Consider the following 20,780-nt stretch of genomic DNA (forward strand, 5'->3'; position numbering starts at 1 on the left):
GGATGTTTTATTGCCCTTGTCTAGCTTGGATTAACACATAGTCTACAGGCACACACCTGATCATCTACATGTGCTCTCTTACAACACTAAACTATGTTTTCTACCTTTATCTTGTATCTACCTACCACTTCAGCATTTTATTAAAAATAATAATAATAAAGAGAGAAATGTGGTATCCACATATAAATCAAGTATAAAAATCAAATGAGTATTCATATTTGAACTGTTTATAGTTCATAATGCATGAGCAAAACCGAAAGTTTCTGTGATGACTGCCCTTGTACTGTTCACCATGTAACTTATTCACTATGTAAGAATTTGTTCTCCATGTAAGAACTTGTTTGTTATGCCTCAGAAGATTGGAGACTGACGAAAATTAGGCTTGGGGTGGATTAATGATTGTGCATTGAGCATTGACTCCCCTATACAGAATTTTATTGTTGTTAACAACCATTTGATCAATAAATATGAGAGATGCCCTCACAAAAAAAAAAAAAAAGAAATATTACGGACTTTACTTAACACCTCTAGAAAAAAAGAAAGCAGCATTAAGAAACACATCAACACCCTGATTTCTGGGGAACAAGTCCCTGATCCCATCTTGGCAGATGCTCTCAGAAACCATCTCTTGAGAGTCTGGTTGAGCTGCCTTCCTTTGATCCCCAAAGAGCTGCAGAGACCTATATGCACATCGACTGCCAAGGGGAAATCGGCTATTCTCTTGGTCAAATTCAAGCCTAACCCTAATTCCCAGAGCCAGCAGCTCTGACTCTGAGCCTCAGAAGGACCCTTTCCTTTGGGATCTCCCACACTAGTCTTGGGGGCCACCACCACTTCTTTGAAATGAGGCATCAAGTGTGGGCCCATTAAGCTCCCTTTAATTGGCAAACACACGGGGCTGGACCAATTAAATTAGTTTAGGCAATATGCACAGGGAGGACGCACAGAGATAAGGCAACCAGATGATTTGATTTATGGGGTCAGTCTCTCTGAGTTTCAGCTTGTTTACCAACAAAACATCAGAGATGATGGATTTATCCAATCCATGACTATTACATGTTTCCCCCACTATCCAGAAGTACAGTGTCCTTTGAAATCTTTTGTAAGCCCAAATGGTGTAAAGCAGAGACATAATTACCATTAATTTAAATGGAAAAAATTTTGCATGTTCCCAGAACCAAAAAAAAAACTTCTCTTAGGTTTTTCTGATACATTAGGACACATCTTGCTAATAGATGCACAAACTGAATTGAGATGAAGCAGAGATGCTCACAGACAGTGCAAAGGTATGGTGGCTTGAGGGTGGGTACAGAGTGCAGTTTGGGGAAGGAGCACGGCAGGGCCACTCTTGTTGATCGGGTGTGCACGCTGCCTCTCTAAAGATTCCTTGCAAATAAAATGCTGAATGGTATTTTCATATTTCTCTTAAAAGTGAAATCATCTTTGCATTTCTTTTGGTTAGTGAAAACAGGTACTAATGGAGGTCTTTCACAAAACTGAAGTGGCATAATGTGGACTTTCAAAAAGTGGGGCGATATCTGCATTCTAAAAGAAGCCCATAGCTGGGATCTCTTCAGATAAGTCAACCAGGTTATTTTTTAACACCACAAACTCTACATATCCCCACCCCCCCCAAACCCCCCATCATCTTTTCAGACACAGTCAGGAACAAATTATAAAGCATGATTCTGACCTAGGCAATTTCAATTCCCATCTTGTTCTCTTTCCCCCAACATTACTCTTGGAATTACACAATCTCAGCACCAATGGATGAAATTGTATGATTCCCCAAATTGTGAGTTTGTTCTTTCTACTTGCACACAGAGAAAACATTCATGCTGCACAAAGATAATTGGTGTTTTTGTCTGTTGAAGGTCTGGGGGTTATTTCCAGGCATTTTGGGGTAGCACCAGGAAAGCAGAGCTGAGCAGCACCTATGGGAAAACCAAATGGCCTTCTCTTACTAAAACAGAGTCAAAAGCCTCAGTTATAAATGGTCACTCACCCAAAATACAAAAGCTATGGAAACCTTAAAATGTCAGCCCTTAGAAGCCAGAATTTCTTGTGGGATTGTAAATTTGGTGGCTATGGAGGGAAAGCTGGAAAAAAGTGGCTCCAGAGATATAGGGGAAGATGGCAGCTTAATACTTAACATGTTTATTGCTTACAAAAGCTTTCCTACCCATTTAGCAATTGGATGCGATGGGGGAAGGAGGGGGCTTGGAGCTTACGGCTTTCTTCCCCGGGGTTGCTGTGGCCCAGGGAACCCTCTAGCCTGCACTCCAGAGCCCTTTTCCCCTCTGAACACTGTGCTGGGCAGGAAATGTTGAAGAGCTATGAACTGTGATTAAAGCCCTTTCCCATCAATAAACCTCTGCCAAATTGTCAGAGCAACACCTACCAAGAAAGATATCAGGCTTTGGGTGATGGTGATGGTGGTTGGGTAGGGAAAGGAGGATTTCTTTCAAAATTGAAGAGAGAAAAATATACTAAAGCAGGTAGTTGTCCTGTGTTGAAATGTCACCCCATTTTCTGTGATGGTGTTACTTCTTAAAAACCTCACTGGAGATAAGATTTGAGCAATGGTTCAGTTCACTCAAGTTCTACCATGTGCCAGGTTCTGTGTCAGGCATCAGAGGTCAAAGATATGTAAACTCTCCTCCTGGGAACACAGGAACCCATAGATATGTTGGAAATGAACAGAAAACATCAATATTATGCAGGAAGTGGTAGGATGGGAGCACACACAGGCAGCAGCTGGCGCCTCCAGTCTCCTGCAAGATGACTTCTCACAGTGCTCACCAGGAAACAGCAAAGACTAGGGAGACTTCTCAGGGGTAAATTCTAGCTTGATGAGTCTTACATAAATGTGACAGGCACAAAATGTTGCACAGGGTAGTTCTGTGCACAGGGTAGTTCTGTGCACAGGGTAGTTCTGTTGCACAGGGTAGTTCTGTTTTTCTCTCTGTTGCATTCCTTCCTTCTTATTTTGGTAAAAACAACAACCCAGATTCCCTCTAAAATTTCTCCCTCCTATTTCATTAGCCTTGATGGGGAGTTAAACACCCACTTTTCCCCAAGACCACCCCATGCCTGGGCAAGGATTTGGCATGAGACTCAAGCTATACCCAAACAAGATTCTCCAACACAGAACAAGATCTTGTATGCACACCAACAAGGATGAACATAGTTGGAGCTGATTTCTTTCTAATGGTAATAACATGAAGGGCCATCCATTAATTCCTTCTACCTGTGTCCAGAGAACTGCTCAGTTCTATTCCTTCTTAAATCCTGGTTTGGTCAGACTTTTCTAAAGTTCTGTGGGACACCTTTGTAACTTCTCACTAATTTCCTGATATTGCAAATATCCAGAGTTGAGTTTCTGTTGCTAGCAGCCGAAGGGCTCTGACTGATACAAGAATTCACGCCACACCAGGCACATACGCCTTCATCTAACAGCCTCCTGAGAGACAGATATTATGTTACCTTCCTGAAGGTGAAGAAACCTGTTTGATGCTGAGAGTATTGCATATCAGAGGACACACAGCAAGTCCATGCTGGAGATAGCATTCAAATCAGACTCAAACTCCAAAGTCCAGGCTCTCTCCTATTCATCCCTCCAAGTCACCAATCCAACACCCTGCCATTTAAGGACTAGCTGCTCCTTCTAGATCTTACGTCAATATGATCTACAGTTACAAAATATTTTCATACACAATAACATGTAATCCTTACAACCACCTGGGTGATAGATATTTTCATGACACTGGAAAGCCACAATTTTTTCCCTGCTTAAAACCTTTCTGTGACTCAACATAGCCTGCAAAGCAAGTCCAAAAGCCTCAGCATGGTGTTCCAGGTAATCTGAGATTCAGGACCTGGGCTTCAGGCCTGCACTCCCTTTCTGGAATTCTGAGCAGCTGTATAGCACTATTTGCAGTTCCCCAAAGCTGCCAGGCCTTTCTGCACCTCTGAGCCCTCCCTCCATCTGTATGTCATCTTGCTATCCTCACCCCTGTCATGACATGTGGAATGGACACCCCCACCCCCATCTCATGCCTGGTGAATCCCTGCCTACCTTTCCAGAGTCCAAGTCAAGCTCATCTTCCTCTGAGAAATCTCTCCTGTGCCTCCTGCTTCCAAGTAGACCCAACAGCACCTGCTGTACCCTGGGCAGGAATCCGGGGTAGCTCTAGCATTATCTGACATTGTAGTGGACACTGAGGTTGATCCTTGATATCTTCCCATTCCTCATTCTAATCCAGCCCTGCAATCCCATCTTTCTTGACATGACTGGTCAGAAGTGGCCATAGGCTTATCAAATTCCATTTCTGATATATCGGTGCTCTTCTCTGCCCTACTTGAGCAACCCTGGGAACTGGGCCATTGTTCTCACACTTGGCCAGCTTCTGTGCACATATCTGGGCTGATGCTAGCTCTCTTGGAACAACTTTCCTGATAGAGGGGCACCCGACAGTCTTCCTGACTCCTTTCTGGGAGTCCATCTGAAGCCAGCAGAAGCTGATTCTTGCTCCTGGGTGTCTGAGGGAAGACGGGGGGTCTTATCCTCCAGTTTTCCCCAAGCTCCTAGGGCTGCCCCATTAGGCCCCCTGTAGACACACCTTCATTCTTTTCCCATCTCTACTTCAACACTGCCCCTCCAGCTTCAGGACTTCCCCACCTGCCGTCCTTATATTTCACAGGTAACAACTTGTTAGCTGATTAGCACGAAGCAGTCATTAGGCCACAGCTGCCCATGAGTTCTATTAGGCTTTCCCCACTATCCCTCCCTCTCAAGGCTGTCCCATATTCATGGGACATTCCCAGAGGCATCGCCTTTCTTGAGCTTCAGTAACTTATCATGCACTGCACTGAACAATTTTACATATTTTATCTCACTTAATTCTCACAGGAAATTCTGTAATTATTACTTATTCCCATTTTTAGATGGGGCTGCTGAGGCTCAGAGAGGTGAAGTAACTTGCCAAGGTCACACAAGTTACAGTGGGAACAAATTCAAGGCCATTCTATCTGGGTCCAGGACCGCACAGGGTGTTGGGGGAGTACTGTCATCAGCCTCCCTCAGACACTGCTGAGATGTTCCCCTGCCTTCTCAAGAGCCAGTTCTGTTTGTGCAACTTCTCCTGCAAAAGCGCCACAGCATCAACCCCCTCTTACAGCAATGCTGTATAGCATTTTAGCATTTTTTGTTGTGGTATGTGTGAGAAAGCAAAAGCTCACAGTTTTATGGGCAGCACTATAGAAAGTTCTAATCACCAAGAAGGATAAGTAAAGAAGATGCTGACCCTGAGCTCTATGAACAAGAGGGTTTTGAAAAGATCAAAGAGGCATCTCTGCAATCAGTCTCGAGCAGCTTCAAGTGGGCCTGTGGTGCAAGGAGGCCAAGGTCCACCAGGGGGCAGCAAAGAACAGTCAGAAGCCTGGGAGGTTGTACCCTCTGCGCAAGTTCCAACCCTGGGGGCAGGGGAAATGGCAGGGCCACATCCAAGCTCAAGGCAGGTTTGAGCTTGGCCAAAGGGTAGTAGTGGGTAGGGCAGTCTCGTAGTAACAGCTTACACTACTGTTGCTAAACTTATTCTGTGCTATATATGGTACCAAGCACATGGTAAGCACTATCACCTTTAACTCTCAACACCTAACCTAGGAAATACTAAACCCTACACTTTGGAGGCATGCAATGAGCCTCCAAGGGGTTTATTATGATTTTCCCAAGGTCACACAGATTGAAGATAAGAAGTGCAGACAGTTTGGACTCTAGAGCCCCTCTGCTAGTCTCACAGGGAGGCTACACTGCCAGGGAAGAAAGGAAATCACTAGGAAATGTGAGGGCAAGTAGAGCCTGGCCAGGGCTGGCTCTGGGGTGGAACTAGGGTGCTAGGCCAGTCCGAAGACAGTGACCAGGAGCCTAGTCAAAGAGAACTTCTGAGGGCACTAGGATGCAGTAGGTTTTTCAGGCTGAGGTTTTGAGAGCCCTTATTTGAACGAGCCACCCAGCTCATCCTGGGCGCATTACCCTGACAGGACAGGCTACCTTAGAAAAGGCAAGCCACTCAGCAACCCCAAGAGATGCCCTTTGCAGGATCTGGTCAGGACTCCCTTGTTGAGCTCCAAAAAAACAGATGAGCAGGAGGGTCTATCTCCAGACAGGCCCTGGTGCCCCCAGTGTGCTGGGTCTGGTCCTGGAGCCCCTCTGGGCAAGAGGATGATGTCTGTTGTCTTGCAGTCTCCACCCTGGCACAATGCCAGGCATACTCAAGGCAGCTGAATCAGCTCACATCACCAGGGGACTTGAGTGAGACCTGAGATCCAGGTCAGTATCTCCCTCCTCTCTGGTCTTGCCACAAATCATTCAGGGGCCCAGGTTAGTTGTGGAGTCCAGTGTAGCACAAACCTTTCACCTCTCAGCTCAGAACTGCACCCTTCTTTCTAGACTACTAGCCACCATTAGACCTTTCCGGGAATTACCTCTGAGAGTTAGCCTGAGGTTCAGGTTGAAGCTGCTCCTCCCTCAATGCAAGGATTTGTATACTTCCTGATTTTTGTACAAAATCTTCTGAATCAGACTCACTTCTGGAAATCCAGAGTAAGTCATGTTCTATTACTCTGCCTCAGGGCCTTTGCACTGGTTCTTCTGTCTGAAATGTTCTTCATTGTTGTAAGGCTGACTCCTTCTTGTCATTTAGATCTTAGTTTACATTTTCCCTCCTTTTCAGAAAAGCTTTCCCTATCTCATCTAATAAGGATCAAGCCCCAATTTGTCTCTCCCTTGCCATTTTCAATGTTGATTTTCCAGTATCCAGCAATGTGATAATGGTCTCACACAGGACAGTCCCAAATAGAAACTGGACAGGCACAGGATCTGGAAGGAATGGGGCCCTTGGATATTATAGGGAAAGGGACCTTAGTGGTCATTTAATCTAAATCCTTAATTTCACATTCTTTAATTCTGGTGCCTGGTGTATATTGTTTGTCCACAATGGTTAGAGAGAGCTTGTGAGCAAAGGTTCTGTCCCACTGAAATGTTTCCGGGCTGTACACATTTAACTCTCAGGGTAGATTATGATGTCAGGTGGACTCAGCCTGGTTTCAGTTAGATTCTAGGAAGGTCTATCTACTTTCAAAGAGAAACTTTTCTGTCCCTAGCAAAAAACTCACTCTCCTCGGAAGACAGTTATCTGTGAGGGTCTCATGAAGAAATCAGGGAGCTCAGCTTAGGAAGTTTTAGGAGTCTTTTATTTCCTCTTGAATAGAAGGTTATGGGACTGGATGATCTTCATGTTTGATTCTAAAGGCTCTTCAGTGTTTGAGGCAGGGATGAGGGAGGGTGTAGGGTGCTCAATTATTTGAATTTCAGATATAAATGACAAATCATTTTTAGTAACAATATGTCCCATGCAATAAGAGGGACATACTTATACTAAAAATATTGCATAAGACACAGCTATACTAAAAAATATTCTGTTCATATGAAATTTAAATATAACTGGGCATCCTATATTTTGTCTGGCAATCCTACAGAGGAGGGACCAGTGTTTTAAATAAATGGCTTCCCCAGGAGGAAATCTAGGGTTGGGGAAAGCAGAGGCTGTAGTGAGCCATGTCTTTTTGAGGAGAGGAATTAAGTTGGTTTCTTTGATGCCAATTAAGCAATCACAGACAGCCCTGTCAGAAATCCAAACTTGTGACTAACATGGGACTCGAGATCAAGGAAAAAAATGAGAGGATTAAGAGCCAGAGAAGCAATGTTCACACACAGGACCAGCCAGCAGACGGAGGACGTTCCATCCAGTAAGGTAAGAGGGCCACCTCCTCACCCAGAGTGTTGTCCTGTCCTCCTAGAACAGGTCCTGGGGATGCGGTGGGCTCCTCTGCCCTCCTACACTGCCTCCGGATCGGTTGTCAGAACTTCTCCACAACGTTGCAATTCTCCAGCTTCTGAGGGTTCACAAAGTCTCCCCTAGATCCTCTCTCTAGACTGCCAAGAAGCAAAGCAGGGAAGCAGAAAAGCAATTATTCGCCTGGCCGCAGCCTGCTTGTGAGCAGCAGTATTCTCCTGCTACTTGAAGGACTGCTGCTCTTGGTTCAGGGGAGATGAGATGCATTTGCCGTCCCTACAATGTTTGCCAAGGCTTCAAGCTGCCGATATGGATAGACAAAAACAGTTTAACACAGAATTGAATTTGTGTCTGTAATTCTGAACACAGGGTTGGTCGCCCCAATTCACTTGAGAGGATCATGAGTTCAACTGTGATTTCTTTTTTACAACTGGGAAGGGCAAATTACACATGAAATGCCCTAGTGGAGAGTTCATGCAGTAAATTCATCCCTCCGCTCTCCCATGTCTCTCCTGCTGTTTTAAACAAACTCGTTAATATAACTCTGTGGGGATCAGACCTTTGAAATGCATGAGAACAACAAGAGGGAAGAAAAATACACAATAGCAAGGAGACAAGAGAAGGCACCATTGGTTTTAAACAAGCACATTTTAACCATGACAACTGCAGTTCATTAGCTGAAATTCATTTGAGGAGGGAAAACAAACTGTTAGACCAAGTTGGGTTGTGGACTTCCTCCGTTTACCTAGGGTGTGGTAAACGTGGACAAGCCCAGGCACCTGTACAGGACGGTTTCCTGGGTTGGCAAGTAGTTTGGAAGATACTGTGCCCAGCCACACACACTTGGGTCATCAGAACCTTCTAATAGTCCAAGGATAGATATCAAATAATACCATTGAGGAGAAATGGTATTCCTCTCCTTTTTTAATCAATCTTGTACCAGGGAAAGTAAGAAATGAATAGAAATGCTTTCTGTTTATTTTCCTACAAGTTTACAGTATAGAGTCAAACTGAAGGCAAATAAAGAGCATTTTTTCCCCAAATAATTACTCAGTTTGAAAGTTTTTTGCTTTTGTTTGTAGTTTCTTCTCTGAATGTAATTTTCAGTTGGTGGACAGAAAACTGAGCAATTTCTACTTGATATCAATGAAAGAAGCAAGTACAAATCCTCTCACAGAGAGAAACCAGAGGGTCCTGGCAGTTGTTAATGGTCACTCCAAAAAACTGTCTTTGGGTTCTTTATGGGATGATGAGCGAGGACTCTCTGAGTGGATTAAATGATGCTGTGTGTCCCTGCTGTTAGGTGTCCTGTGGCCTGACCCCACAAGATGCCAAGAGAAGATGCTCACTTCATCTATGGTTACTCCAGGAAGGGGCATGGCCACTCCTACATCACAGCTGAAGGGTAAGTCTCAAACCAGCCCCAGAGGGTTTCCTGTTTGCTGTTTACTCACACAGTCCACTGCCTTCCACCAGCACACACCTGGCCATAAATCTCTCTAGTGTCCATTTCTCCAGAGAGTAAAATCCCTGGCAGCGAGGGGAGGATGCACTATTGTCCTACAAAGGGCTCGTTCAAGCTGCAGGTGAAGATGGTGGTCATAACCTTTGCATCATAACTTTATCCTAAGGAAAGGTTTTTCGTATTTTGCATTAAATAAAAATAAGTATTTATATGATTAAGCATTTCTAAGTGCTAAGCATTGTATAACTGGCCCAAGACACTATTCTTGTTTTTGAAAAATTCTTGCAGTCTAGTAGGAGAGTTAGGCTTGAAAATAATTTTAGCAAGTGCCATATTGGGGACACAGGCTGTTAGGATGCACCATGCATGTTCTACTGTGGGCAAGGGTCTGATGGGATGTCAGGCTCCACCCTCTGAGTGAGACTCCAACAAGACAAACAAGGAACCAGGTTTTTATTTGGACCATCTTGAGTAGTCTGTTCAGAACTTCCTGCAAACCTGTTCTACCCTGGGAAAGAAATGTTGAAAAATCTTTACTAGAGTGAACTAGCAGGGTCAAGCAAGATGTAGATATAATCCATTGAAGGCACCAAAGAAAAATTCAGGCTGGGAGCATTTCCTCAGAAGACCTAGTGGGATGCTCTAATACCCCTGTGTGATCAGCTGGGGGTGGGAGTAGGATCTTCTGTAAAATGTCCCAAGAACAAAAATACACTCTTTGGGGGTACACTGCACATGGTATTAGGAAGGACATTGTTTCAGCAGTTGTGTGATGACTCAACAGACTTATCTCTGTGAAAACTCAGCAGAGAAAGTTTCTCTCAGTTAAGAGGGCATATGTGACCCAGGGGGCTTGTGAAAATGCAAAGGGGCTGATTTGGTAGGTCTGGGGGTGGGAGGCCCAGGATCCTCCCTCTAACCCGCATCTCAGGTGGCTGCTCCAGGAGCTGTTCTGGTGACACTCTGAGGGCCTTCCCCAGCTGGGTGGTGGGTTCTTTTGGCATGTCTGGCATATCCTGGAATTTTCAGCTCTTGGTCAGTCACTTGGTGTGTGTGAGTGCCACGTGACTGCATATAAAAAACCAGAACAGAGCTCTGTTTGTGTCAAGAATGTCCAAGGGGATGACCACAGACCTGGTGGGTAAAACCAGAGCACAGGCGAGCTGTGAGTCAGCTGCCTTCAGTCACGGGAACCCACTGGAGGCTCCTTTCATTTCAGAAAAGGATGGTCCTGTGGGAAGGACACTGGCTTGGTACCCAGGCCAGGTTGCTGTGAGTGCTAGTCCTGCCGCTTTGCACATGTGCCATCTCGGGCACTTCACCAGCCTGATGTCTTGGGGATGCCAGTCATAAAATGAACACCGTACCTACTTCAGAAGATTGTTTTGAGGATGGAATTAAAGCCTGTATGTGGCGTGCTTGGCAGAAACAGGTGCTCATGAATAGCAGAATTGCCACTAAGATGGGGTGATGCTGATGAATCTCGGCAGGTCTCAGCTCCATGATCTATAAAATGAGTGGATTGACCTGCATAATTAGGTCAGAGTTTTTGCCCAGAACTGTTCCCCATGGTTCTTGCTGTTCCATCTGGAGATGGGCAGGATAGGCTTGATGACCCAGATGCCCTGAGATGGACATAGTCAAGTAGGTGGTATTGGGCAAAGATCTCTCCAGGAGAAGCCTCAGTTAGACCTTCCTCTGCCTGCAGCTGCTCAGTCTCTTATGAACCACCCAGCTCTGCAGAGCCTTCCTTTAGGAAGTCACAAATAACAGACTCAGCCCTCTCCACTTTGATCATGTTCTGATGTGGAAATCAGGCAGATGTTAGCTCTCGGCAATGTAATGCAGGGAAAGCAAAGCCTCAGGCCGCTTCCAGGGCCTCTGTGGTAACTAATGCTTCCGTCCTATGGACCACTGGATACAGGGTGCAAAAGGCTGCCTGGGATGCCCAGACTGCATCCTGCTGCTGAGAAGCACAATCTTCTCACTGATGCCACAGCTTTGCTCTGGGTTCAGCTCAAACACTTTTTCCAAGGGCTGAGCTCCTGTGCTATTTCTTTTAGTAATTCATGCCTGGCTAGCTGGGAGGTGCTTACTAACTATCTGCAGTGTCTGACTCCGGGGGTCAGCTGGTCTCTCTGACTTGTCAGCCAGGCAGGCTGGAGACGTCAGGTCTCTCATCTCAGCAACCCCAGGGCTCTACCCCAAGGTCCATTCTGAGATGTCTCTTCCAGGTCACTCAGATGAGACCAGAGTGAGCAGCAAGCACTGACCCATCCAGTCCTGTCCTTGGTGGCCGTGCACTTGATTCCTGGAGCAAGCAGAGTTTGCCTAGCTGAGCATAAACATGGGACACTTGTCCTGCCAGCTTGGCTGGGCTCCAGTGTCCCTGTGTGATATAGTCTAATACATCTCACAAGCCTTACTTCCATCCCTTCAGTCAAAACATGACCACTCTAAGCCCTTGGTGGCTGGTTTCCACGCTCTCTCATCATTACCTCCTCTGCATCCCCAACCAGTTTTGCTCTGTTGAAAGTTGCTGTTCCCTTCAATCTCACTAGAGTGTAATGACCCACAAGAGGTTAAAGTAACAGAGAATTAAGCTGTTAGGCCAAAGGAATGAATCTTTAACGATGGTGTTTCAGGTCTTCAGTTCCAATTGCAAATGTACACACATACAAAATGATAATGTTGGGGCTAACATTATGCCACAAATCCACATACTTATAAGCAGTTATTTTAAAGAAGACATAAAATGGCTCATTCATTTTGCAGAGAGACTGGTGTTATGGGGGAGAGGATGTGAATGTGTAATCACCCATAATTAATTTACTCATTTTTATTAATTTCTTTGGCTATCTGTCCAACTGTCCATTTATCCATCTATCCATTCATCCACTGATCTTCAAGAAATATTTCTTGAAACACTTAAGTGCCTAACTCTTTTTAGGCACTGAGGACACAAATTAAAAAACAAACAAACCCCAAAGAGAAAAATTCCCCTGGAACCTCTTTTCTAGAAGAGACAGGTAAGCACACTGATTAGCACCCCAGGGCTGTCTGAGAGAAGCCAGGATAGGCTCTCATCATACTGGCAAGGGAGCTGCTGCATCTAGGAACATGAGGACATTCACCAGGGCAGGTATGGAGGGAAGAAAAGGGAAGGAGTGAGCAAGGGCCTTTTGGGCACAGAGCACACACACACACTTGAGACAGACTCAGGTTCGAATCCCAGCTCTGCCTTCTGCCATCTGTGTATGACCATCAGTAAGGCACTCAACCTCTGCATTTATTTCCTCATCTGTGAGAAGGGGATGGTAAGTGGTACCTACCTTACAGGGTTGTGGTGAGAATTAAATAAGCTATTGCATGCTGAATGTTTAGCCTGCCAACTAGCTTATAGTAGATGTTAAGTCAACATTAATCTCCATTTCCTTTTTGTGAACTGATAGTTGGGGAAAATGTCTTAAAGTAGCCCTGATGAAAAGAAAATTCTATCACAATAAATACATTGTCAAAATAAGGATCAATACTACTGCACTTCCTACGCATGGAACTTGGGTGCTCAGGCACATGCCAGTTAGCACTGTTCCTGTGGGCACATACCTGAGAGGGTCCTAGAGAAGGTCCTGCCCCTGGATGCAGGTACTGGAGGCCTGGTAGAGGCCAGGGTGGTGCGGGGTGGGAAACTACTTGGGGACTGGGAGGTGCTGCTCTGGGCTGGTGAAGCCCCTGTAGAGAAGGCTAATGCATGTTTCATCACAACCTGGAACAAGGTGGGGTTTTTTTTTGTACCAAGATGGACTTATCTCTCTCTTGGGCCAGGGCTGCAGGGATTGGCATCCTGACAGTGGTCCTGGGAATTTTATTGCTCATCGGCTGCTGGTATTGTAGAAGACGAAGCGGATACAGAAGCTTAAAGGTTGGCAAATTTCCCATCTCTAGTATCCCTCCAGATCCAGGATCCTTTGCCTCTAAACTATAAAAACTACAGGTTTCAGAAACTTCATGTCAAAGCCGGGCAGCACTTTAGGACTTAAGCATCCAAAGGCATGCTCCACAGTGAGCAATGGGATGGAAGGAAAGTTGCAATTCTCTTTCTCCTTCTTTCCTGTTATTACAGGTCTGAAAATTTTTGAGTTTGATACATAATGGAAAAAATTTTTTTCATAACTAAAGATGTTGGGAAGTCCCATTCCTTATTCAGCAAGTGCTTCGTTTAGAGGAAAATGTTCTGCGACAGAGGGAGGGCCGGTGTGGTTGGAGGGTGGGAGGCCGGCAATCTGAAGGGGAAGGTGCAGGCTGCAGCTTTGAATTCTCCTCTTTGCCAGGCAGCTTGGGCAGCCCCGTTTTGTCCTAATATCCCAAACTCCCTTAATATGCCCATTTTGCCAGAATGTCCCAAATACAAGCCATGAAAAAAAACAGGGTGAGTTTGGGGGCTGAAACACTCACGGAGAAGCAGCCCTCCAGCATGCTGACATTTAGTGGGAAGGAGGAGAAGCTGCTGAGTCTGAATGAGATTCCAAACCAAGTACCACAGGAAAGCCTTGGGTTAGGAGGTTAGGGTTGGCACTCCTACTCATAGGACACCTCTCTGTGACTGTCTACAGTGTGTCAGCTGGAGAGGCACTATGCTCTCTGCCACAGAACTCTCTTCGTACCTCTAGCATAGGGTCATGACATTGCCTTGTAATTGGTTGCTTACTTTCTGCCTTTTCCATCCCTTTTCCTTTTCCCCATTTCTGACTGGGACAGAGTATGTCTTACTCATCTTTGTACCTCCAGGGCCTAGCACAGTATCTGGCACATAGCAGTCACCCAATTGTGTGGCATCAGGATTTGGTCTCATTGTCTGCCACTGACTTGTTTGGTTACCTGACATTTTAACTTCTCTGAGCCTCATCTGCTTTATTCTATACCTAGATACCTGATATAATATGATGCATATCAGTTTTAATATATATTTTCCTTTTTCAAATTTCATTCAATGTTCGTATATAAAAAAGGTTTTAATCTTTCAAGAAGTAAAAGCTATACAAACACAGTAAGTTGCTTCCCATTTCCTAACTGTCTACAGTTACGAGCTTGATGCTACTGGACAAAACTACAATGATTTTTTTTCCTTTCTGTTACAACACTCTCATCTAAAACTTACTCAGTTGAACAATAAGAGTCTTAACATCGTGGATTCAGACACTGAACATTTTGCGTGATGAAGTTCACACTCAATCTACCGTGCCGCCATTCCTCTAGGTCTAGATCAGTAATTTGCAGAGATTTGCAGTTTCTGGAATTTTTATAAGATAGAGCTGTGGTTAAATTTCCTGGCTCTCCTAGTATCTAGAAATGCTGTCATTTATTTTTTAAATTACTATTAAAATATCGTTTTGACTTTCATATCTTCCAAAAAGCCAGTATGGGGATCAGCAGTCTAAGAAATTTAGGCAAAATTATGTAAAATAGTGCATTAAGCACTGAATTTAATTACACAGCTACCTCCCTGCCTCTTGGGTGATTCTATTTTCATTTTAAAGCATTTTTTGAAAGGAAAGACTGCTTTTTGCAGCAATGTGCTTTTGCAGAAAAACTATTTGTAAGGGACTGGAAGTTGGTTTTTGTATTTACCAATTTTACTTTCGCTTGGAGTTTAGGCATAAATACTTTTGATTCTCAGAGAATTTCAGGGTTTGGCTGACAGCTAAATTTATACACTCATGTCTCCTAATGTTGTGTTTTTCAATGCATGGTCAGAGGCCCTTGCACTTGATCACCTGGGCTTATTGCTAAAGTGCAGGTTCAGGGACAGTCTCTGATGGTGGGACCCAGCAACCCATGTTTTGACATGCATGCTAAGGTGTGAATGCAGAGAACTGGCAGTGAACTGGGGGAATGGATCATGTTCCTTTCCTATGGCAGGTGAGAGATTAATTTAAAAAAAAAAAGAAAAAGAATAAGTGATAATTGAGGTAAAGGGAGAGGTTGCATTATACACCTTACCTGAGCAGCCTCACTGGGAGCTGGGGAGGGTAGAACCTCCCTGTGTCCTCATGTCATGATTACGGTCCTTGTGCATAAGGGGGAAGGGGATAGGGTCAAGAATAATTTTAGACCAAAGTTTAGGAAAATTACTTATTTTCAGTCTGCAGACAGTGTAGGTAGCAGACCAATCCATGTCTGGTATCTTCAAGCTGATGTTCCAAACACTTCTTCCTCCTGGGAAACATGCCTTGGCACCCTTCTCTTCCAACCTAGTGGACCCCAGTGATCAGCCATGGTCTGCAGACAAGCCTGAAAAGCAGTTGAGCACATGCACAGCCTTGCTGCTCCAGCTCCTCTCAGCCATTACCACAGAAAGCATGTTGCTAATGCCCTACTAACTGGATTTGACTCAGATATGTTGGGGCCTGTATTTTTTTTTAAATTGAGTTAGGTGCCAACATTTAAAAGTAATTTTACATAAAAATCTTGACTAGTAGTTTCTTAAAAAAAAAAAAATCAGAAGAGCTGGCAAAAACTGGCAGCTATGCAGTGATTGTCCCTTTAGATGGATAAACATGCCCCCGTCCCTATGGCCCCACCTGCGTGGGCCTTTCCTATGGCTCCACTTGACTCCCTTGTATTAGACCTGTCCCTCTGAGTGCAGCAGTGGCCCAGGTGCAGGCAAGGAGGAGGAGCATTGTCAGTGCGGTGTGGTCCTTGTGGGGCCCTGGACCACCTGGGAACTTGTTAGAAGTGCAGAATTGGGGGCCTCATCTAGACCTACCGTCAGATATTCTGGGTGTGGACCCAGCAATCTGTGTTTTAATAAGTCCTCCAGGTGATGCTGATGCGTACTCAAGTCTGAGAACCATTACTATGGAGAATTTAATAATAAAAGTGACTAAAAATGAGTCTGCTGTTCATTATCATGAGTACCAGCAATTTTAAACAATGGCAGTGATGAAATACTTCACCTCCCCAGGGTGGACCACTCCTGCAGTCCCTGTTATATGCATCTCTGTCTTGTACAGACTGTTGTCATTCTATTCTAGGGATGGAGAGCATCACCCTAACGCTATGCAAAGCACCACGCTAAGCTTCTACCCACCCTTCCCCAATAACTCAGGGTGCATAATTTAGCCTTAGACTGACTTGTCATCATCGTTGCAGCTTGACTTGGAAGCTTAGGCCTACAGCCACAACATTTCTATCACAACGTATGTATTTGTAGTGTTTAAGATGTTTTGCTGCAATTATGCGGGAGGCAGAATAGTGTGTTTCTGTTGTCAAGTCAGTCATTCGCTTGTCCTCACTGTGATACCAGTTCCAGCCTCAGGAGCTTTGACCCTCTGCTGAAAACCAATCCCTGAGGTTAATTTTTTAGGTTCTTTCTTTTTATCCTCTTCAGGAATACTCATTGACTAGTAGGTGTCAACACTAGCTGCTTTATCTTTAGTTAATTCCTACAACAACTTAAGAGGTAGGTGTATTCTCTTCATACTACAGATGCAAAAACTGGAATTCAGAGAGGTGATGTGATAACAGTGAGAGGTAGAACCAAGATTACATACCACTCTTAAAACTTCAGCTTCCTTCTCTTTTCCTTAATGAATTCAGTTATTGTCTTCTCATCCATTGACCTTCATGAATTCACATTTCAGGATAAAAATATTCACACTGGTACTCAAAGTCCCTTAACGGGAAGATGTTCACATGAGGCGCTTGGTCACCAGGACAGCAAACTGCCTTTTCAAGAAAACAATTGTGAACCTGTGGTAGGTTGAGATCCTGCATCTTGGTGTTTTTTGGGTATGACTGCTTTTAATTCAAATGAATAAAATTATTACCATTTTAAAAGGGCAATGTGAAGGTACTTAATGCTACTGAACTGTACACTTAAAAACATTAAAATGGCAAAATTTTGTTATGCATATTTTGCCACAGTAAATAATAAAGATAAAAAAACAAGGAAAGCAGAGATTTTCTTAGATCCTGTCCTCTCATACTTAGATTTTCCAGGGCCAATAATGAGATCCCTACATGTAAGATCTAAAGGAAGAGTTTGCTTCTGGATATAACATCCTTTTGTCTTAGGTTTTTAGTGTATTTGCCTTTTTCCCGAAGATGGATATGTCTAAGGGGGGATAAAAGGACCTATCATTAATTGTATAGAGCCATGCTGTCCAGTGGGGTAGCTACTAGCCACATGTGGCTATTGAGCACTTGAAACAGTTGAATGAAGTGCTGATTTCAAAGACTTAGTATAAGGAAAAGTATGAATAATTCATTAATGATTTTTGTACTGATTACATACTGAAATGACATTTTGATATGGCGTTAAACAAAATATATTATTAAGACTAATTTTACCTGTTTCTTTAAATTTTTTTAATGTGGCTATTAGAAATTTTAAGTCACATATTTGGTACGCTCTGGGTGTATACACTCTGCTCTAGGACAAACACTGGTAACGGCTGAGAGCACTCACTGTGGAGCCCCATTGCTGTATTTGATTCTCAGCTCCACAACTTAACAGTTGTGTGACTTTGGCAAGTGACTTCACTGCCCTGTGCCTCAGTTTCCCAATCTGTAACATGGAAACAATGAAAATACTCCTAGAATTGCTGTGAGCATTAAATGAAGGCTTGACACATTTGTGCTTTGCTACCAGTAGCAATGGCCTTTAGACACAACTACAAGGACCCATGTATGTGGTAGAGATCTGGTGTTTATTTGTGTCTGCAGACAGGATTCAAGAATTTGTTACTTACAGCTTGGGATGTCTACTGGCAGAGATAATCCAGGTATAAATAAGCTTTTGAGATCTGGGGAAGCCTGCTAGTCCTGTTTTGCTTTATTCTTCCCCTTCAATGTTTTGACATACACACTTGTGAAATTTAATAATGATTACCTCATTGGTTGGAAATTAGATGTAGACACTTAAAGATTTAGTCCAGAGCAGAAGTACACATGTGATGCTAACTATCTTCGTCGCTCTTCCTGAAACCTGTGCACTGTTGCCAAGCCCACACTCTCCCTCTCTCATTCTCACAGGTTCCTAATGCTCCACCTGCCTATGAGAAAGTCTATGCTGAACAGTCACCTCCAGCGTACTCACCATGAGAGCCAGCAAGCCCGCCGAGAGGCTGAAATGACTTCCTGCACACTCTTACATTTAGCATGGGCATCGAATATGCTGCTTCGGAATGCTGTGGAAACAGTACATCAGCTCTAATAATAAGCTTAGTGCTAAATTCTTAGTAGAGCAACTAGCAATACTAATTGAGGAAACGAAAAGTATTAAAATGGGAAAACTTTGTCAATAAATGTAATATATGATACTGTTTCAGGGTAATGCTAATAAATCTATAGTATTATTTTCTGAGGGATAGAATTTCCTGTGTGTTCTGGGACCATCCAGTTTCATTTTAGCTGAAATTTGGCTAATTACTATCAAACCACTACTCTTATTTTTGAAGAAGCTCTCAATCAACAGGAGTCCAACAGGTTTGTTGCAGATGAGTATAAGCTACGGAGTGCTCACAAAGAGCCAGATTCATCTGATCAGGAAAGTCAGTATGTCGCTTTCTGTTCTAAAGTACAGAGATTCTGTATCTTAATACATATAATATAGTTCTAATGATATATTTCACTTCAAGGCTCAATGCTATCATAATAATTAAGGACAAGAATTTTCCATTAAACAAGAAGGTAGAATAAGGATTTAAACAAGTTAAAGCTACCATAATTTGGCTCATATCTTGCCTTAAATGTCCCAGTGACAGTTTAGCTCCTTTGGGTTCCCAAATCCCTCTCAAAAGAACACACAGAAGAAATTATAAAGATCAGAGATTCTGGAATGGTGCTGTTATTTGCATAGCAACATGATAATTTTTTTTGTTGACATTTACATATCACCTATACTATTACTTATCTAATTCCTTCTTTTTTCAGCCAGCTCATTCAATTTTTGGGGCCAAAATTTTTACCATCACCCTAAATGGAAAATCAGTATCAGTTCCCATATGTAGAGGATAATTATAAAAATGAAGATAATGAAAGCAAATTATTTTTATTAAAACCTAGGAAGATACTGATGGTCACAGAAGGCTGTCAACTTGAGACCTGCTCTCCTTTGTAATATTAGCAAGAATGAGATGAAAGCTTTTAATATAATTAAAAGGCTTGCAAGGTAAAGAAATTACTTTCTCTCTATGTGACTCAGTGTTATTTATTGCTCAGTCAGTAAACCACGTAATCATCTTGTGTTATCAGAAACACCAGTGTAGCCTAAAACTGCATCATGTTCTACAAAAGACAAGATTGTACTGAAAAAAAAACACTAAATAAGGAGACTTACCCATTGAAAAATGTCATTCAACAAAATACTGAAATATCTCCCCACCCTTCCTGATTCTGTTCAGTCTTACCACTTAAAGACTTCTGTCCTGCTGGTTTTCAAACAACTACATGAATTATAAACAAAATAAACTTCATCAGGCATTTGGCCAGCTCCTCTCTTCATCACAAGGCCTACCCTGAGCCTCAATCTTCCACATCAACCTGTGGATTGAGCCCTGGACCCCTCCCAAATCCCCAGACCATCACCGGATCAGAGTTCCCTCCTTTCCCCATGGAAAAAGGCTGTCTTCACAGAGTCCTTTAAGGTAGTGTCCCAGGTGATGGACAAGGAAGCTTGGGATGTCTGCCAGAAATTAGGAGAGAAAAATTTTGTTGAAAGGCATAGAAGATGCCTGATTCAGCCAAGAGAAGGACCTGCTCCCTTCACAGAGGCAGACACACACTGGATTGGAGAGCACTGAACTGAAGATGGCAGGGTCACATGATCAAAGAAGCCTGGATCACTGAGTCAACCCTGGTGGAGTCTCCCCCATCTACGAAAGCTTGGATTGAACAGGGATAAATGGACCCCACAGAAAATCTAAGATATTGCCAAATCTGATGTTGAAATCAAGGCTGTTAATACCTTTGTTGAGGCCTTCAATGCTCTGCTCCTGCCCACCTGAACTGAAACACAACCTGGGAAGGAGCCTTCAGGGGAGTTAGATCCTGTGACCTCCACAGGCAGGATCAGGCTTTTCTGCTGCTGAAGGAAACTTGAACTGAAGAATGAGCCTCATGTAGGGCTGTGGGCACAGGAGTCCCCTACCACAGTGTGCCCCACCATTGCCCTCTGACTTGTTCATAGGCAGAGAATGGGTAATGGAATGGCACTGCTTTGAATTTGCAGGTTTCCTACAGGATCAGGTAAGAACTAGAGTGGTCAGAGCTAATGGCTGGTCTCATCTGACTAGTGTTTCCTATTTTCCCAAATACACTGGACAAACAATAGCACTTTCTATTTGCAATGAGCAGAGCAAAATTAGAGAGCTCTGTTTTACAGAACCTTGTCTTCCTTCCTCCTTTTGACCCCCACCAGGCCTCAGGTGGCGTTGTCTGATACAAGAGACAAGGCC

General features: G+C 43.7%; 2 protein-coding genes across 2 annotated transcripts in view; one reads left to right on the forward strand and one right to left on the reverse strand.

The window, feature by feature from the left end:
* Positions 1-1,704: 1,704 nt before the first annotated feature.
* KIAA2026 (KIAA2026 ortholog) overlaps positions 1,705-20,780 on the reverse strand; it is a 138,440-nt gene continuing 119,364 nt past the window's right edge. The window contains exons 9-10 of the mRNA XM_036878823.2: positions 18,422-18,512; positions 1,705-1,934 (exon numbers count right to left, since the gene is read on the reverse strand). Coding sequence (XP_036734718.2) covers positions 1,811-1,934; positions 18,422-18,512 — 215 coding nt within the window. The 3' untranslated portion in view covers positions 1,705-1,810. The remainder of the gene's footprint in view (positions 1,935-18,421; positions 18,513-20,780) is intronic.
* On the forward strand, positions 7,659-18,872 carry MLANA (melan-A). Its single transcript, XM_036878833.2, has 5 exons — positions 7,659-7,814; positions 9,160-9,261; positions 13,147-13,243; positions 16,965-17,078; positions 18,358-18,872. Exons 2-5 carry the CDS (start codon positions 9,185-9,187, stop codon positions 18,424-18,426), a joined length of 357 nt encoding a protein of 118 aa, XP_036734728.2. The 5' UTR covers positions 7,659-7,814; positions 9,160-9,184; the 3' UTR covers positions 18,427-18,872.

The sequence above is a fragment of the Manis pentadactyla genome, chromosome 3 (genome assembly GCF_030020395.1).
Source record: "Manis pentadactyla isolate mManPen7 chromosome 3, mManPen7.hap1, whole genome shotgun sequence".
Lineage (NCBI taxonomy): Eukaryota > Metazoa > Chordata > Mammalia > Pholidota > Manidae > Manis > Manis pentadactyla.

Coding starts and splice junctions, on each gene's coding strand:
- MLANA (XM_036878833.2), top strand. CDS start 9,185: ATGCCAAGAGAAGATGCTCACTTCATCTATGGTTACTCCAGGAAGGGG. Junction 9,262..13,146: donor TCCTACATCACAGCTGAAGG/GTAAGTCTCAAA, acceptor CTCTTGGGCCAG/GGCTGCAGGGATTGGCATCC. Junction 13,244..16,964: donor GCGGATACAGAAGCTTAAAG/GTTGGCAAATTT, acceptor TTCACATTTCAG/GATAAAAATATTCACACTGG.